We start from the raw sequence: 16,131 nt of genomic DNA, 5'->3' as shown, positions 1-16,131 counted from the left end.
CATTTGTTACAGTTTGAGGTAAGAACATGAAGATTGTCGCAACGAACATGAAGATTGAGGAAAGCAATTCATGCGACCTGGATTCTCATACCTCCCTGCTATTCTCTTCCTCGATTCTCATACCTCGGAGCTTGCTCCTAGGGCCACAACACTCCTTCTTCCTTCTCCTGTTTGTCGATACCCAAGTGCAGAAAAGGCAACCAAATCATGTGAATCCTTTATTATCTTATAAATTATATTTCAATCTATCATGATACCAAATCACCTGAATCCATCAAAATCGCAGAAAATTTATTGATTTAAACAGATTGCTGATTTTTTATTAGTGTGAATCATTTCCATAGTAGAAGTAGAGCCGTCGAAGTGTGTTTGGAGGGGATTGGTTGAGATGTTCATCACTGCTAAAGTGGATTTCTATTAAAAGGTATGCAATGGTTTCTTTCCTCCTGTTTTTTTACTATCGACTTCCAACACTCCTTGTAGGTTCATTTAAAACTGCTTGTTTAAAAATGTGATTTTAATACATACCAAGTGTTTGATGAAATGACTGAATGACTTTTTTTATTCAAATTTAATTGCACATTAGCTGTACGGTTTGTTCATAATGTTGTGTTTAGAATTCATAGAGTATTAGAAAACAAAGAATATTTAAAAGAAATAAGTACCCATCACCAAATATTTGTCAATTCTACATTTCTGACCCAAAAAGTGCACACACCCAATACAATATGAGAGTAGTTATGGTTTCCGGGCAATTACACTTTCAGTTGAGGTAACATTTGATACAGTTTGATGCGAATATTTCTTTTTGTTGCATTGTTAGACACCAAATCAGTTTATCAGCATTGTTGAGCTGGAAGTGGGGTCCGTAACAAATTTGTATTCTGTGGTGGTAAGAATCAAGAACAACCCTTTGAATTAAACTTTATATATATATATATATATATATATATATATATATATATATATATATATATAGTATTATTTTATAATGTTAGTGTTGCAGGGTAGAAATGTTGATGCATTCGCATTATATTTTGGTGAAGATCCTGCTCGTTGCCCTTTTGAACAAGGTAACATATTTAATTGACATGTTTTTTTATAAAGAGCGATAATAATATAATAATTGTTGAATTGCATATGTTTGAAAGTATAAGAGAAGAATGATGGTTTATGGCTATGGTTGTAGTTAATCCTTTAAGAATATTCAAAACCATTCTGCAAGAATAGTTTATTCTGTAAGAATATTATTGTTGTATTCTGATAGATTTGTAGTTAATTATTTGTATGTTTAATGTGCAGTTATTACAAGTGTATCACTAAGAATTAATTGGAAATGAATTTCAGATAGAAATGGCTTGAAGAATGGCTTGAAGACCTGATGGGAAAGGCTTGAAGAATGAATTAAAGAATGATCACACTCATTGTTTAAGAATGTTGTTATTTTTTAAGAATTATACTTGTTATTCTTTCAGAATGTTTGTTTTTATTCAATGAATCACAATCATACAATGTAATTATTTCGTATATTATTAGTTTAAGAATCGATTTTGTGTATTCTTTCAGAATGTATTTACTAGTTTATGGTTGACATTTTGTCATTCTGACAGAATAAAATCGAAAAATATATTTACTAGTTTATTGATAACATTCTATCATTCTGACAGAATAAAATCGGATTTTTAATTTTGAATTAATTTAAAATATTCAGATTTTTAAAAATAAAGGAATTAATTATCCCTAAAAATACGAAAATTTCCTTTTTTAATATAGGTTAATTGACTAAAATGCCCTTATGCTGAAATTTGTGTGATTATATGGTACATGCTATCCTATTCTACTATCATAGACCCTTAGATCATGACCCTTGATTATATTCCATCAAATGGTCCAGATCTGTGCATTCTGGCACACAATAGTTACTAGAAACAAAATAACCTAAGCCTATATATACATACATACATATATATATATATATATATATATATATATATATATATATATATATATATATATATATATATATATATAGGGAAAAGTTCAATAGAGAACCATAATTATGGGTTCTTCAAGGAACCAAATCTTTTTTTAAATTTCTAGAGCTTATTCTTTATCGAAAAAAAATCTAAAAATATCTAAATTCATATATTAACATTGTGAATGTGAAAAATATTTTTCGGATTCACCGTGTGAATCCGGATTCACGTTGTGACTTTTCGAAGATCCACATTGTAAATTTGACGTAAAAAAATTCAAATTTTATATCATTGGAAAAAGGATAAAAAGTTATGAATTTCTGTATTTTTAGTTTTTTTTTTGATAAAAAATAAGTTCTAAAAGTTGAAAAAAAGATTGGTTCTTTGGTTAATTATAGTTCTCTATTGAACCTCACCCTATATATATATATATATATATATATATATATATATATATATATATATATATATATATATATATATATATAAACTACATTATAAAGTATATTGAACTTTTCTTGAAATTTATGAGGTACATGCTTGATAACTTAATGTACAAATCTATTATGCACGAACCGCTTATCTTTTCATGAACAAAATCTAAATATGGTAAACACTAATTAAAGAAAATATTTAAGGAAAAATCATCAATTAAATTTTGTTTCTTTTTTAATGTAGGCTTGATGTTTGTCCAAATATTGGACATGAAATTTTTCTAACATATTAACTAGGAAATTTATAGCCATTGAAACAGTGAAATAACATTTTTCTGAAAAAAAACATTTGTCGAAAAAGTAATAATTGTCGCCGTCGCTTTGGGCGGACGCACACCTTTTATATATATATATATATATATATATATATATATATATATATATATATATATATATATATATATATATATATATATATACATACATAATATAATCCATTTTATAATAATTCAAAACTTCAAATAAGTCAAACTCAAATTCAAACTCAAACTCTACCATCACCATTCACTACAACACGTTGACACCAAACACTTGTGTTACGTTTAGAACCATCATTCCTTTCAGATATGTATGTAATGTATATAAAATCATGTATTGACAACTTAAATATTACATTCACAGTTTAATAAACATATTAATTCACTTATTTAGAGTTTAATACATAACAATTATAAAACTACTATATTTTTACATATTTATACATAAAAAAAATTAATATATTTTTAAGAAAATTAATATATTTTTAAGAAAATTAATACAAACATTAACACATAAGTAATTCATATTTTAACTCCAAGTTTATTAAAAATCCACAACTTAATACAATTCACAATTTAATAGAAGCAGTTCATCGTTTAATACATAAAATTTTCAGCTTAATGCAATAAATTTACATGTATACATTTAGATATGGATAGTCAATTCATAGCTTAATACAATTAATTCACAACTTTATACAATGAATTCACAATTTAATATACAAAATTATTGTTTAATATAATAAATTTATAGTTTAATACACAAAATTCACAACTAAATACAATTAATTACTAGTTTAATACACAAAATTGACAACTTAATATTATAAATCTACAGTTTAATACACAAAAGTTATATATATTCACAACTTTCAACTTAAAATTTATATTTATACTTCATATGTAGATGCAATTTTAGATATTAAAATGTGAATTTATTATATTCAACTTTGAATAAAATTCATAGCTTAATATACAAAATTCACAACTCATTTACATTTATAAAATTCAGATGTAGATAAAAAAAAATATCATAATTTACAGTTTAATAAAACATTTACAACACTAATTCAATGTTTAATTTAATATTTCAAACACTAAAATCCAAAACTTAATGCATTAAAAAAATCAAAATTCTTAGTATAATACAAATTTCAGACACAAATTTGTAGTTTAATACAAAATTTTAAAAACTTATTCACAATTTAAAAACTTACAGATCTTGTTAATGCATTTAATCAAACACCTTATCTGCACATTGTTTTCAGATCTAATATGATTTATAAATTGAAACAATACAAAATTTTTGGACATAATATAAAGTATTGAGAAATTAAATATCCTCCTATTTTTTTTTTAATTAACTTCCTACGTATTTGAAATGACAAGTTAATTTTATCTAAATATAACACTTGTCACAATTTCATGTGGATAAAAAGATAAGTAGGAAGAAAATATAAAAGGATATTTAATTTCTCTAAAGTTTTTGATTTTTGTTAATATAGTATAATTTTTCGACATGATACTTTAAAATCATATGTCCTGCTTGGTAGATTTTATCAAGGTTTCCTCTCTTAAAATTATTTATGAAAAGGATATATTCATCTATTAAAAATTCAGTTTGAAATATATAAGCAAAACGGTCTTAGATTTTATCAAGATCCCCTCTCCTAAAATTATACATCTCAAAGCAAAACGTATGGGTAGAGAGGGGTTTGCTTTAAGTAATTTATTAGGTCAAATCTCTAGAGGAAAGTAAATTCATGTCAACCTATTATCAATTGACACGTATTTAGATTTAATGAAGCAAAAGAAACTTCTCGAAAACGAATTCTATTGACGTAACTTCTCGTGCTTTCTTTTACCTCTGTCCCACACGCACTTTTCTCTTTCTTCATTCAATGTAATAATACTTTTTCTCTTCTCTTTTCTTCAACTTTCTACCCCTTTCTCGGTCGTCTTCCTATTTCTTCCATACGAACATTCTAGAATCGTCAAACATAACGCCCTAATTCTGCCGATCTCTGTCTTCTCCTATCAGATAGATTGATATTCGTAGTTTCGTACACTGATACGCGTCTCTTAATCGGTATGTTCGTTAATATTTTTTTTAGAATTTTTTCTTTTTATGTTCGAATTGTTTTTGTTGAAATTTAGATGTTTGTTTGTTGAATTTTGGATTTGGTATGGTGAAGATTGTTCGATGAACATGGCTCCTCCGCCGGTGGAGAGGAGCGGCGGAGAGTCCACGGCCGCAGATACGACATCCAGATCTCTTCCGACGCCATTTCTGACGAAAACTTACCAGCTTGTGGATGATAAAACGATCGACGATGTGATCTCTTGGAACGAAGACGGATCTAGCTTTGTCGTTTGGAATCCTACCGAATTTGCCAAGGATTTGCTACCGAAATACTTCAAGCACAATAATTTCTCTAGTTTTGTCCGCCAGTTGAACACCTATGTAAGTTTAATGTAAACTGCTTATTTAATTCACAATCAGACATTTTTTTTATGGACGCATATATATAATTTTTTTTTTCCATTATACTCGTAGGGATTCAGGAAGCTTGTACCGGATCGATGGGAATTCTCAAACGATTGCTTTCGTAGAGGTGAGAAGCGTCTGTTATGCGACATACAACGTAGAAAGATCGCATCTGCTTCACCAGCACCAGCCATTGCTGCTACTCCGGTGACGACAGTGGCGGCGTTATCGCCTGTTCATCCTGTAACCGTCTCTCCCAGCAATTCAGGCGAAGAACAAGTAGTGTCGTCGAACTCATCTCGAGGCGCTACAACTTATTTATCTCGAGAAACAACAGCTTCTGGTGGAACTAACGCGGAACTTATTGATGAAAACGAGAGGTTGAGGAAAGAGAACGTTCAACTCAACAAAGAATTAAGTCAGATGAAGAATCTATGCAACAGAATATACATGATGATGTCAAATTACGCCACCAATTACAATAACCCATCGGAAGGTAACACCAATACCTCACAACAACAGACGGCTACGGCGGAAACAACCACCGTGACACCACTAAATCTCTTGCCGTTAAAGCGTTTATCAGAAGACCGAGATGGCAGCGGTAGTCGTCGACGATCACCAGAACCTGAGGAGGATATTAGTCCCAGATTATTCGGTGTTCCGATAGGTGTGAAACGGGCGAGAGAGGAAGCGGCGGAGCAGCACCATGAGCCGAGGGTCCACGTGAAATTAGAGCCGTCGGATGATACCGCAAAGGGGGTCGGTAACGGTGTAGATTGTAAGGAAGCCAGGTGGATGATGAAACACTGCCAGCGGTCGGATCGGAAGGTGTTATTATGATCCTGTTGGGTATGGTGATGGAATCTATCTTTGTCATTGTCTTTGTGGGGTCAGGTACAAGAAACTTCTTAGGCATATTTTCAAATATATCCTTCATTAAAAAATAGATTTTCTAGAGCCTAGTAAATCATCCCTAAACCATATCCATAAATATCTCAATACATTTGACATTTTTAGCACATGATATTTGTTAGGGACAATATTTATTTACAGGTAGACAAGCTTGCGTTGATATGTGTATGAAAAACTTGAAGATGGTTTCTCTAAGTGATAGAAATGATGTATTAGTCGAGAACTATCATACAAGTCAAGAGTAGTGTGTAATTTCAATGTTGCATATATACTTTATCATACAGTTGAAGCAAATGCAAAAAGAATCAAGTCGCGTAGAGAAAGTTATGTGAAAAACGATGAATTAGCAAATTACATCATTGTTACATATTAAACGATGAAGGGAAAGAAAGATGAGTGAATCAAATTCTCATTACTTCGTTAACTAGGGATTACAAAGAGATTATGTACAAAAATTTACCATTCGCTTCTAATGCTAACATATTTTGTTACTAGTTAATTAGTAACAAAATACTAACAATAATTAACAATCTAACTAATTAAAACTGTTAAATTACATTTATACCCCTAATATCCCCCCTCAAGATGGACATGAAAAAAATCGATTTCAAGGCCATCTTGGACATTAAAGGGAACAGTTTAGCTTGTGGTAATGGTTTGGTGAATATGTTTTGATCAATGATTTTATCACGGATAAAATGACAATCAATTTCCACATGATTTGTTCTCTCATGAAGACGGTAGCATTTATCTTGTGTATGACCAGTCTTTTTACAATGCATATAGAAAGGAGAATCCTTCTTGAAACTTTTGTTGTTGGACTGATTAGAGTTGTATCTAGCTTTGTTGTTGTTATTGTTGTTGCCATTATTGGAAGTATGAATGTTAAAGGTAAGAGTAGAGGTTTGGGAATTACCTATGTTACATTGTCTTTCTTCTTGAATAACCAGAGAAAAAATCTTGTTCGCAGCAGGAATAGGGTCCATAAGCAATATCTGACCTCTCACTTGTGCATAGCTAGAATTCAATCCCATTAGGAAACTCATGGCATGTTCTACCTATTTAGCTCCACCAAATGTGCATTTTCCATAAGTACAATGAGTACTATAATTGGATAATTCTTCCCAAAGTGTTCTGAGCTTTGTGAAATAAGTGCTTACAGAATCTGATCCTTGTGTGAGATTCATCAGATCACGTTTGATTTGGAAAATCCTTAGACCATTGGCTTGTTGAAAACATTCTTTAAATTCCTTCCACATATCAGCAGCAATGGTAAGATAAATGATACTGGATGAAATTTCTTTCGAAATTGAATTAAGAATCCATGAAATAACAACATTATTGTTTCGATTCCAAGATCTGTAAGCAGCTTGATCAGTAACAACAGGTTGTTGAACAGAACCTTCAATAAAATCGAGCTTGTTCTTGATAGATAAAGCTATACACATAGATCTGTTCCATGTAGCATAATTGTCGCCTGCGAGTATTCGCGGAACCAATACTAAACCAGTCCATCAGAATTATGAAGATAGAAAGGATCGTTGTAAGAGTTTGAATCAGAGTAATTCAGATTCGAACTTGAATTTGAATATGAAGGTGCTAAAATTGGGGCCGACATTATTGTAAATGATGATCAGAAAAAAAATCAAGAAATTGATCGATAAATCAAGAACATATCTAAGAATGGATCAAAAATCTAAGCTGAGAAACGAAATCACCATCAACAGATCGAAGAAAAGAAACCACCATTGATGAAGTCATCATTGAAGAAGAATACATAGTATATCTCTGATACCATATTAACTGATGAAGGGAAAGAAAGTTGAGTGAATCAAATTCTCATTACTTCGTTAACTACAGAGATTACAAAGAGATTATATACAAAGGTTTACCATACGCCTCTAATGCTAACATACTCTGTTACTAATTAACAAAATACTAACAGTAATTAACAATCTAACTAACTAAAACTGTTAATACATTTATACCCCTAAAGAACCAAGCACTCCAAAAGAGCAAAAATTATCATCGATTAAAAGAGAAAAAAGGGGCATCGTAGGGTATTTCACATCATAACATTCATACGAGTGCTAGGGACAATTTTGAGTGAAATGAAGTGAAGTGGTAATGATTCCTTGATGGCTTAACAAGATGGAAGAGCTATGATCTTGAGTCAATTGTGTTGTACTGATAAAGTTATGGTATTATGTTAAATCAGGGTTTTGAATGATGGTTATTACACGATTGTTATTTGTTATTTGACATGTGAGGAAGTTAAAATGTTAACTAAATACTAAACAGGTGCACTTGTAAATATTTTATGTGACTTGATATATGAAAGTCATCAAATGATAGAGATTGGTTATGTTAGGTTCTTGAAGATGAATTGACACATACATACACATATATGTATATGTGTGAGGTCTATTTAGTGTGTAAAATTCGTTGAAATTCAAGACTAAACATAATTTTGTGGTGATGTCGTTAAATTTTAATTTTTATAGATTTGACATCATCATTACTTGTTAGTTTTATTCACATGCGAATAAATAGAAAATTAGACGTATTATATTGTAAATAATTTTTTACTCATAACCATAGAGTTGAACAAAAATAGAATGCAACATTGTATATTCATATTCAGGATCAACAAACTATTTAATTAAATTATTCACATGTGAATCCAATATTTATTTACATATAAATAAACTTATTCTAATAAATAAAAACAATTTTTGTCACTTGTCATCTTCTCATGCATTATGTCACATGTCATTTTGTTATAATTTTAGATTAAACTATATCCACATATCATTATGTGGGTTTTTTTATATTAAATTTCATATAATATTTAAATGTAATATATATAATAATAAATGCATATCAAAATATTAATGCAACTTTCCTTATAATTTTTAAATTTCTAAATTGATTCCAATTATTTTAGTTGTTCAATTATTTAAATTATTTTAAATTTTTAAATGAGCATTTTAATTTTAATAATTAAATATTTCTCTCTCTCTCTCTCTCTCTCTCTCTCTCTCTCTCCTTATAAATTCAAACTTTTTAAAATTTTAAATCTTCTTATTTTTTGTAATAAACCTATGTAGTACATATGTCTTACAACTAGTAATATAATAAATGACTTTATTTGTGAGTATAGTTTATTTTTTTCCACATAACAAATATCTAAATTCAAAATTATATTAAGATAAAGTACATGTATTAGTTAATGAGATGTATGACCATTTAAATGTAAATTTAAAATGATAAAAAAGTATATATATATATATATATATATATATATATATATATATATATATATATATATATATATATAATTATACAACATTAACATGTGAATATAAGAAATATATTGTTTTAATGTGTTTTCCTTTCTGGGCTAACTAATTATGTATAAGTTTAACATCATTTATTATGTTTCCATTAACATGTCTTCCTCTCATGTTTAATATGTCAATATATATAAAACTTGTTAATAATCAATTATTATTAATGTAACTTTTATTCATATATAAATAAATAATATACTATTATTTATTTATATGTAAACACAAATTTATTGCATATTTGCTTTGGACTTTTAATAGAGATATATTGATTCATGTGTCAATATATAATTATATATGAATATGCAAATAAACAAAATACAGTGAATATTACCTGATATATTTATATATGAATATTATATGGTGTATTTAAATCACAATCTGTATAGACAAGTGAATATTATATACTATATTTTGTTTATATGATTTTTAACTTGTGAAGGTTATATTGTAGATTTTGTTTATATGATATATTACATTGTGAATATAGCTTTCATATATTATACTGTATATTTATATGTAAATACTACATGATACATTCACATGTGGGTGTAATTTTTATAAGTTCATGACATATTAATAACATATAACCAAACATATTAGTTCTAGACTCATAATCAACATATATTAATTCATGTCTGAAAGTATATTATCATGTGAATATCACATTATCTATTCATATGTGGTAATTATATTATATATTTACTTGTGAATGTTTCATGGTATATTCAGATATGCATCTTTATTACATGTTTCATCAAAAAGTTGGACTGCATACAAATTAACTTTTATATATATATATATATATATATATATATATATATATATATATATATATATATATATATATATATATATATATATATATATATATATATATATGGTAAAAACATCCATAAATAGACTAGTTAAACTTCACATATCAATAGGTCAATATAGAATTGGATAATAGCCACATCAACATAATTTTTATATATAATCTTACATACAACCTTTAATAACTTTTAATAAGCATATATTAAGTAACATGAACGGAAATATTCATATGTGCATATTGTGTGGTACATTTAGGTTACGTATTTCATCAAAGAGTTGGAATGCATATAAGTTCAATTATATAATTATGAATTTTTTTTTCACAAATAGACAAGTTAAACTTCATAGATCAATAGATTAACATATAATTATATCAAAACCTACAAAAAAAATCAATTTGATATTTTCTAACTTTAATTTCGAAATTTTTGTTCGTGATAAACTTTGAACGATTGATACAAAATTGAAATGTTGATTTTAATCAATTAGTGAGAACGCGTGATAATGACAATAGTTATGTGAAGTTGAACATATTCACATTAGCAAATAACCTATTCTCCTATTCATTCTCATAGAATAGCAATGTCTACACGTCCACACAATAGATGTTATTCTCTCTCTCTCTCTCTCTCTCACACACACACACATATATATATATATATATATATATATATATATTATATATATATATATATATATGAAATAAAAGCCTACATTTTTTGTACTTCTATTTTAATTTTTCACATATAATTCTATAAATATAATAAAGATTCAGTATATTTTTTATCATTAACACCACCATTGCAAGAATTTGACGAGGACTCTAAGAATTTTGTTTTTTTTCTTTTATCAGTTTTTGGGAAAATAGCATAAAAAACACTAAGTTTATACCAAAATTCTAACTTAGCACTGTTTTTTTTTTTTTTTTTTTTTTTTTTTTTTTTTTTTTAATTTGACACTATATTTTTCAATTTGTTACAATTTTTACCACTTGACAGGTCAACTCAGTTACATGCTAATGTGGTATGATGACGTGACAGTTTTAATGATGTGACATTTTGATGTGTCACAATTGATTTTTTTTCTCCCACAAAAGACATTAAGTTTTCACTTTTTCCGATTTTGACATTAAGTTTAATTTATTTTTTTAATTTGAGACTATTTTTTGGTCCAAATCGAACAACGTTTTTTCCAATTTTTTTTATGTTGACTATTTTTCATTAGAAATTGTATAACTATTTGTTTTAATACATTTTAAACCATATAAATACATTTTTTTCTTTTAAAACCATATTTTTGTAGCCCATTGTTACATTTTTTTGCAACCAATTGTTTGATTTTTGTTTTTTTAAAATAAATTTTGGGTCATTTTGGATTTCTTTTTGTAGTGTAGTAACAGAAGGCATCATTTTGGGAAGTACCAATAAGAATCGATTTGCTTCGGTTTGTTCTAGCCTTTGTCTTTTAGTTGTATTTATTTATTTGGAAATTTGCTTATCAAGGTAATTACCTTGTTGTTTTGCTCATATCTAAGTAACTTCTTATTTTTTGTACATGTAACATTCTTTATCAAGGTAATTTTCAATTTTGATCCTTGGTTTGAATTTTATTTGCAAATTGGTTCTATGGCTCTTTAATTGGATAAAAACGTGGTTGTTTAGTATGTTGGGCGTACATCGATGACCGGCAAACCCTTATTTTTAGGGTTTAGACCCTATTTAAGCATCATTAACTCTCAAGACCTCTTCCCCTCATCAACCTCCACCGCTCATTTTGTCTATAGCAAACCCTAATATATTGTGTGTGCATTTTGAGATTAAAGTGTGTGTTTTGGTATCATTAAAGCAAGGAGAAGATCGAAGAACCACCTTGGAAGACCAAGACCACTTACATTCAGAAACATCTCACACGCAAGCATCATTTGGAGGTATAAAGTTCGAATCTTGATAAGCTAGTTGCTTAGATCTTGCTAGATATGAAGTTTTATGCCTTTTAGTCCCATATTCTTGGTCCAAGTAAGTATAGATTACTTGTGACATCCCCAAAATCACGGCCAAAAAAGACCGGTTTCATTTATGCTTTTAAAATAATTTCAAAGTAAATCCATTGATTAAAAAGAGTTGCATAATTTGTTCCCAAACAAAATATGATAAAATAATATTTATCAAAGCATTTCGTAAAGAAATGTGTTTTCATTAGATAATCAAAACTCGGGATGTCATGTTCCGATACAGACACAAAAGCATAAACGACATATTATAAGCCTTACACCAGTTATATACAACTACAGGCCTATAAACAAAACAACTTGATGATTCATCCATCTTATGCCCTCGCGCCACTACCTGTAATGCAAATAAGACTGAGTGGGTCAGGCTTGGGAGTCTGGTGAACATATAGGGTTTTCAACCCACAATAAATAATTATATTTAATTTCACCAACCAACAATAACCCGATTACCTATTCCCGTTATCCTCACTTTACGTCCCTAAAACAACATCTATTACTAGGGACCTAATCTAGGATTTTTATCGGGACGGACATTACTGCAAAGGGGTTTCCTTGACAATAGATGTCTTAAAGGAAACCATGAGGGGGATAAAGTACACCTTTGAACACATCGTTCACAACACCTACATGTTATGAACTTGCCAGCGTTCCACTGGACTGTCTAGAAAGAGTCCGTAGTCGTCATCCATACTCCGCTAGATGACTGGATTAACAACAACATCAAGGCCTCTCATCATTTTATTTCATCACATATCCACTATCTACCCATGTTCTACCCAACATCTTTGTGTGTGTGTATATATATATATATATATATACACACACACACACACACAACATAACACATGTATAAAACATCCAATCAATACTCATTTCAAATAACACATAACATATATACACACAACACGTATTTTATAGAGAATACTTTGTATTTATGTGTTAGAACAAAGTAACTATACACTCACTTGATAAGACGATGATCAGACCGCACCTCGTCTTTTAAAATAATCTTTTCCGATAAAACCGGTACGTTTTCTCCAAAATCGGGCTTTATGCGGGCAGAGAGAGAAAGAAGTGAGCAACCAAATTTGGCTGGGGGTCGAGTTCTATTTATAGGGCTGAACCCTCGCGTTACTTTGGGGGTAATTCGCAAGTACGCGGGGCGTAATGCCTCTTTCACGCGTACGTAGGGCGTACCAAGCCTTACGATGGACGTAGTTCGGATAAGACTGCTACGTGGCAAGCTTCGGGTGGTGCTACTCGGCTCTCTCTCGGACCACACAAGGCCGAAGTACTATGGGCGTACTCAAAGGTTACGTGGGGTGTAACCTTCGGATCAGATGGGTGAGTCACGGATTCGGATATTATCCGAATAAATAATTTTATTATATATTTTAATTATTTAAAAACTTCATAAAAATTCATATCTTCCTCATACGAGCTCCGTTTTTAACGTTATTTATATCCACGTGTAGGTGAGACTAATCTCTACAACTTTCATTTAGACTCCGTCGACTAATTTTGACTTTATTTTTATTATATTATTTTTAATTGGTCATGACAGGAAATGTCCGTTGAAAATTCATAACTACTTTATCCGACGTCCTTTTCCATCTGTCTTTTTACCGTTGCACTACTATTAACGAGATCTTCGATTCCCGTTTAGATTGTTTCGGCTAGAAATCGCTCGATCTCATATTTGAGTTTCGGGTGCATAACGCTAAGCTGAAATTTAGAAAAATCTTAACTTCCTCATACGAAGTCAGATTTGGGCTTTCTTTTTATGTACGCTCTTGGTTTAACGTATTCTAAGACTTTCATTTAGATCACTAAGGCTAGATATCACTCTATCTTAAATTCGTATTTTACGTCAAACAGTGTCGTGCCGGTTCTGTCGCGAAACTTCGACAGGTCATAACTTCTTCGTTATAACTCGGATTTCAACATTCTTTATATATCCGGAACCTTGCCATGACCACTACCACATCCTTCATAGATATCGAGTTTATCTAACATTTTATTTTGACGCTTATTTTTATCCTTAATTTATTTAACTCACACAATTAAGCACAAACTCATAATACTCAAATAATACATCTTCATTATTTCAAGACGGGTTACAAAGGTTAACCTAGACTATTACATCAACATTAATGCCTAGCCCAGAAGCACGGGCGTTACATTACTCTAGACCAAATGAGTCATCCTTTTGGACGTTTCAGATTGTTTAAACTTATAAAAATGCGATCTTGGCCTTTCTTTTCCTTCCATGCAAGAGTTGTAATGTCTAAATGGATTATGGAGTTAGAGTTTTAGATTTTGGGCCTTGTCTAGTCATGGAAAGTCATAAAGGTGGAAACTTTATGACTTAGAATGATGTTTTGAGTCTAGATTTGTGTTTGGGTGGAATGTCTTAATGGAATAAGCTTGTTTGAAGTGAAATGGGGTCAAACACGGTACACTAGGCCTGCCAAGTGGTACATTGTGCGCACTGGGCTGAAGCCCTTATGGCTACCTAATATTTGACTATGCCCAACATAAGAGCTAAGTACACGGGGCGTACTTAACCAACTTGACTTTCCTTTAAGTTTCACCAATCGAATTTGACCTATGACTAGGATTTTGACCATGTTTCACCTAGGGGCATTTTGGGTATTTTAAACAATAGATTGAGAAAAGGTCACTGTTTGTTGTACATGTAACATGTAGAGTTGGTATATGGACCTGTGCTGTGTTCAACTATCTTATCAGACGGAGAGATGAGTTTTCCTTACTGTACTTGTGGGTCGAAGGCACAAATGTCGGCCTACTAGGTTATGTATCCTGGTATAGAGGATGTTGGTATGTTGTATTGATCTGTTAGAACTGAACCCTAGCATATAAGATGTTGTTATGCGATAGTGATCTGTAGATCTGTCTGTTAGTCAGTTGACTTGTTATATGATTATATGTTTGCTGGATATATGTTATCTGTTATGTAAGTATAGATATAGTATGGTTGGGTTAAGGCACTGCTGCTTTGTGCGGAAGCTAACAAAGCTGGGAGTAAGCCAGACATATAAGATGTGTGTTGTCACCAGTTTCGCTGTTATTTATTTTTGGTATTTTAAATTTTTGTGAAAAAGAAAAGAAGTAAAACTAAACACAAAGGAAAATATTTTTGTTATTTTGAATTCTTTGAAAAAGAATTAATTAAAAAACAGAAAGTAAAGTAAAATATTTTGGATTATGGTTTTTTTGAAAAAGAAATAAAAACAGAAATATAAGATATGCTTAAACGAAATAGTATACATAATGTACAAAAAGGATGCAGGGATTCCAAACCAATAAGAAAGTCGATTAATCAACCGAAAGTTTGCTTATAGAGAATGAGTGAAGCGAATTGGAGTGAGAGTTCGGTCCATTTCGTGTCCCGAGATAATCGGAAATGAAATAGAGCGAGTGTTCGCTTGATTTCGCTTTACACATACTTACAAAGCGAAAACGAAGGTGATCTTCATGAAAGAGAAGGTGGTTTTGGAACAGATTCAACTTCTATCATTCCTAAGCCTTAGAGTATTTATTAAATGATGCTTCAAACAAGGCTTTCATGAATATGTCAGCTAGTTGATCTGAGGATCGTACGTAGTGTATTTCAACGTTTCCATCTTCTATGTGATCCTTGATGAAGTGATGCCTTAGTGCGATGTGTTTTGTCTTAGAGTGTTACACCGGATTATGACAAATGCGAATAGCACTTTTGGAATCACAGTATAGAGGGATTCGTTTCATGTTCAGGCCATAGTCTCTTAATTGGCTTTGAATCCAAATGACTTGAGAAGCAC

The 16,131-nt window shown here is 30.3% G+C and overlaps 1 protein-coding gene across 2 annotated transcripts; it reads left to right on the top strand.

Annotated features, from left to right (window-relative positions):
• The first annotated feature begins 4,617 nt into the window (after positions 1-4,617).
• On the top strand, positions 4,618-6,435 carry LOC111885729 (heat stress transcription factor B-2a). 2 transcript variants are annotated; one of them, XM_023881969.3, is made up of 3 exons: positions 4,618-4,816; positions 4,923-5,191; positions 5,285-6,435. In XM_023881969.3, exons 2-3 carry the CDS (start codon positions 4,931-4,933, stop codon positions 6,056-6,058), a joined length of 1,035 nt encoding a protein of 344 aa, XP_023737737.1. In that variant the 5' UTR covers positions 4,618-4,816; positions 4,923-4,930; the 3' UTR covers positions 6,059-6,435. The 2 variants fall into 2 exon arrangements, with proteins under 2 accessions (XP_023737737.1, XP_042753617.1); XM_042897683.2 differs by lacking the exon at positions 4,618-4,816 and having other exon boundaries at positions 4,823-5,191.
• Positions 6,436-16,131: the final 9,696 nt, after the last annotated feature.

Source organism: Lactuca sativa, chromosome 8 (assembly GCF_002870075.4).
Source record: "Lactuca sativa cultivar Salinas chromosome 8, Lsat_Salinas_v11, whole genome shotgun sequence".
NCBI classification, from domain to species: Eukaryota; Viridiplantae; Streptophyta; class Magnoliopsida; order Asterales; family Asteraceae; genus Lactuca; species Lactuca sativa.
This window is presented reverse-complemented; position numbering and strand designations above follow the sequence as displayed.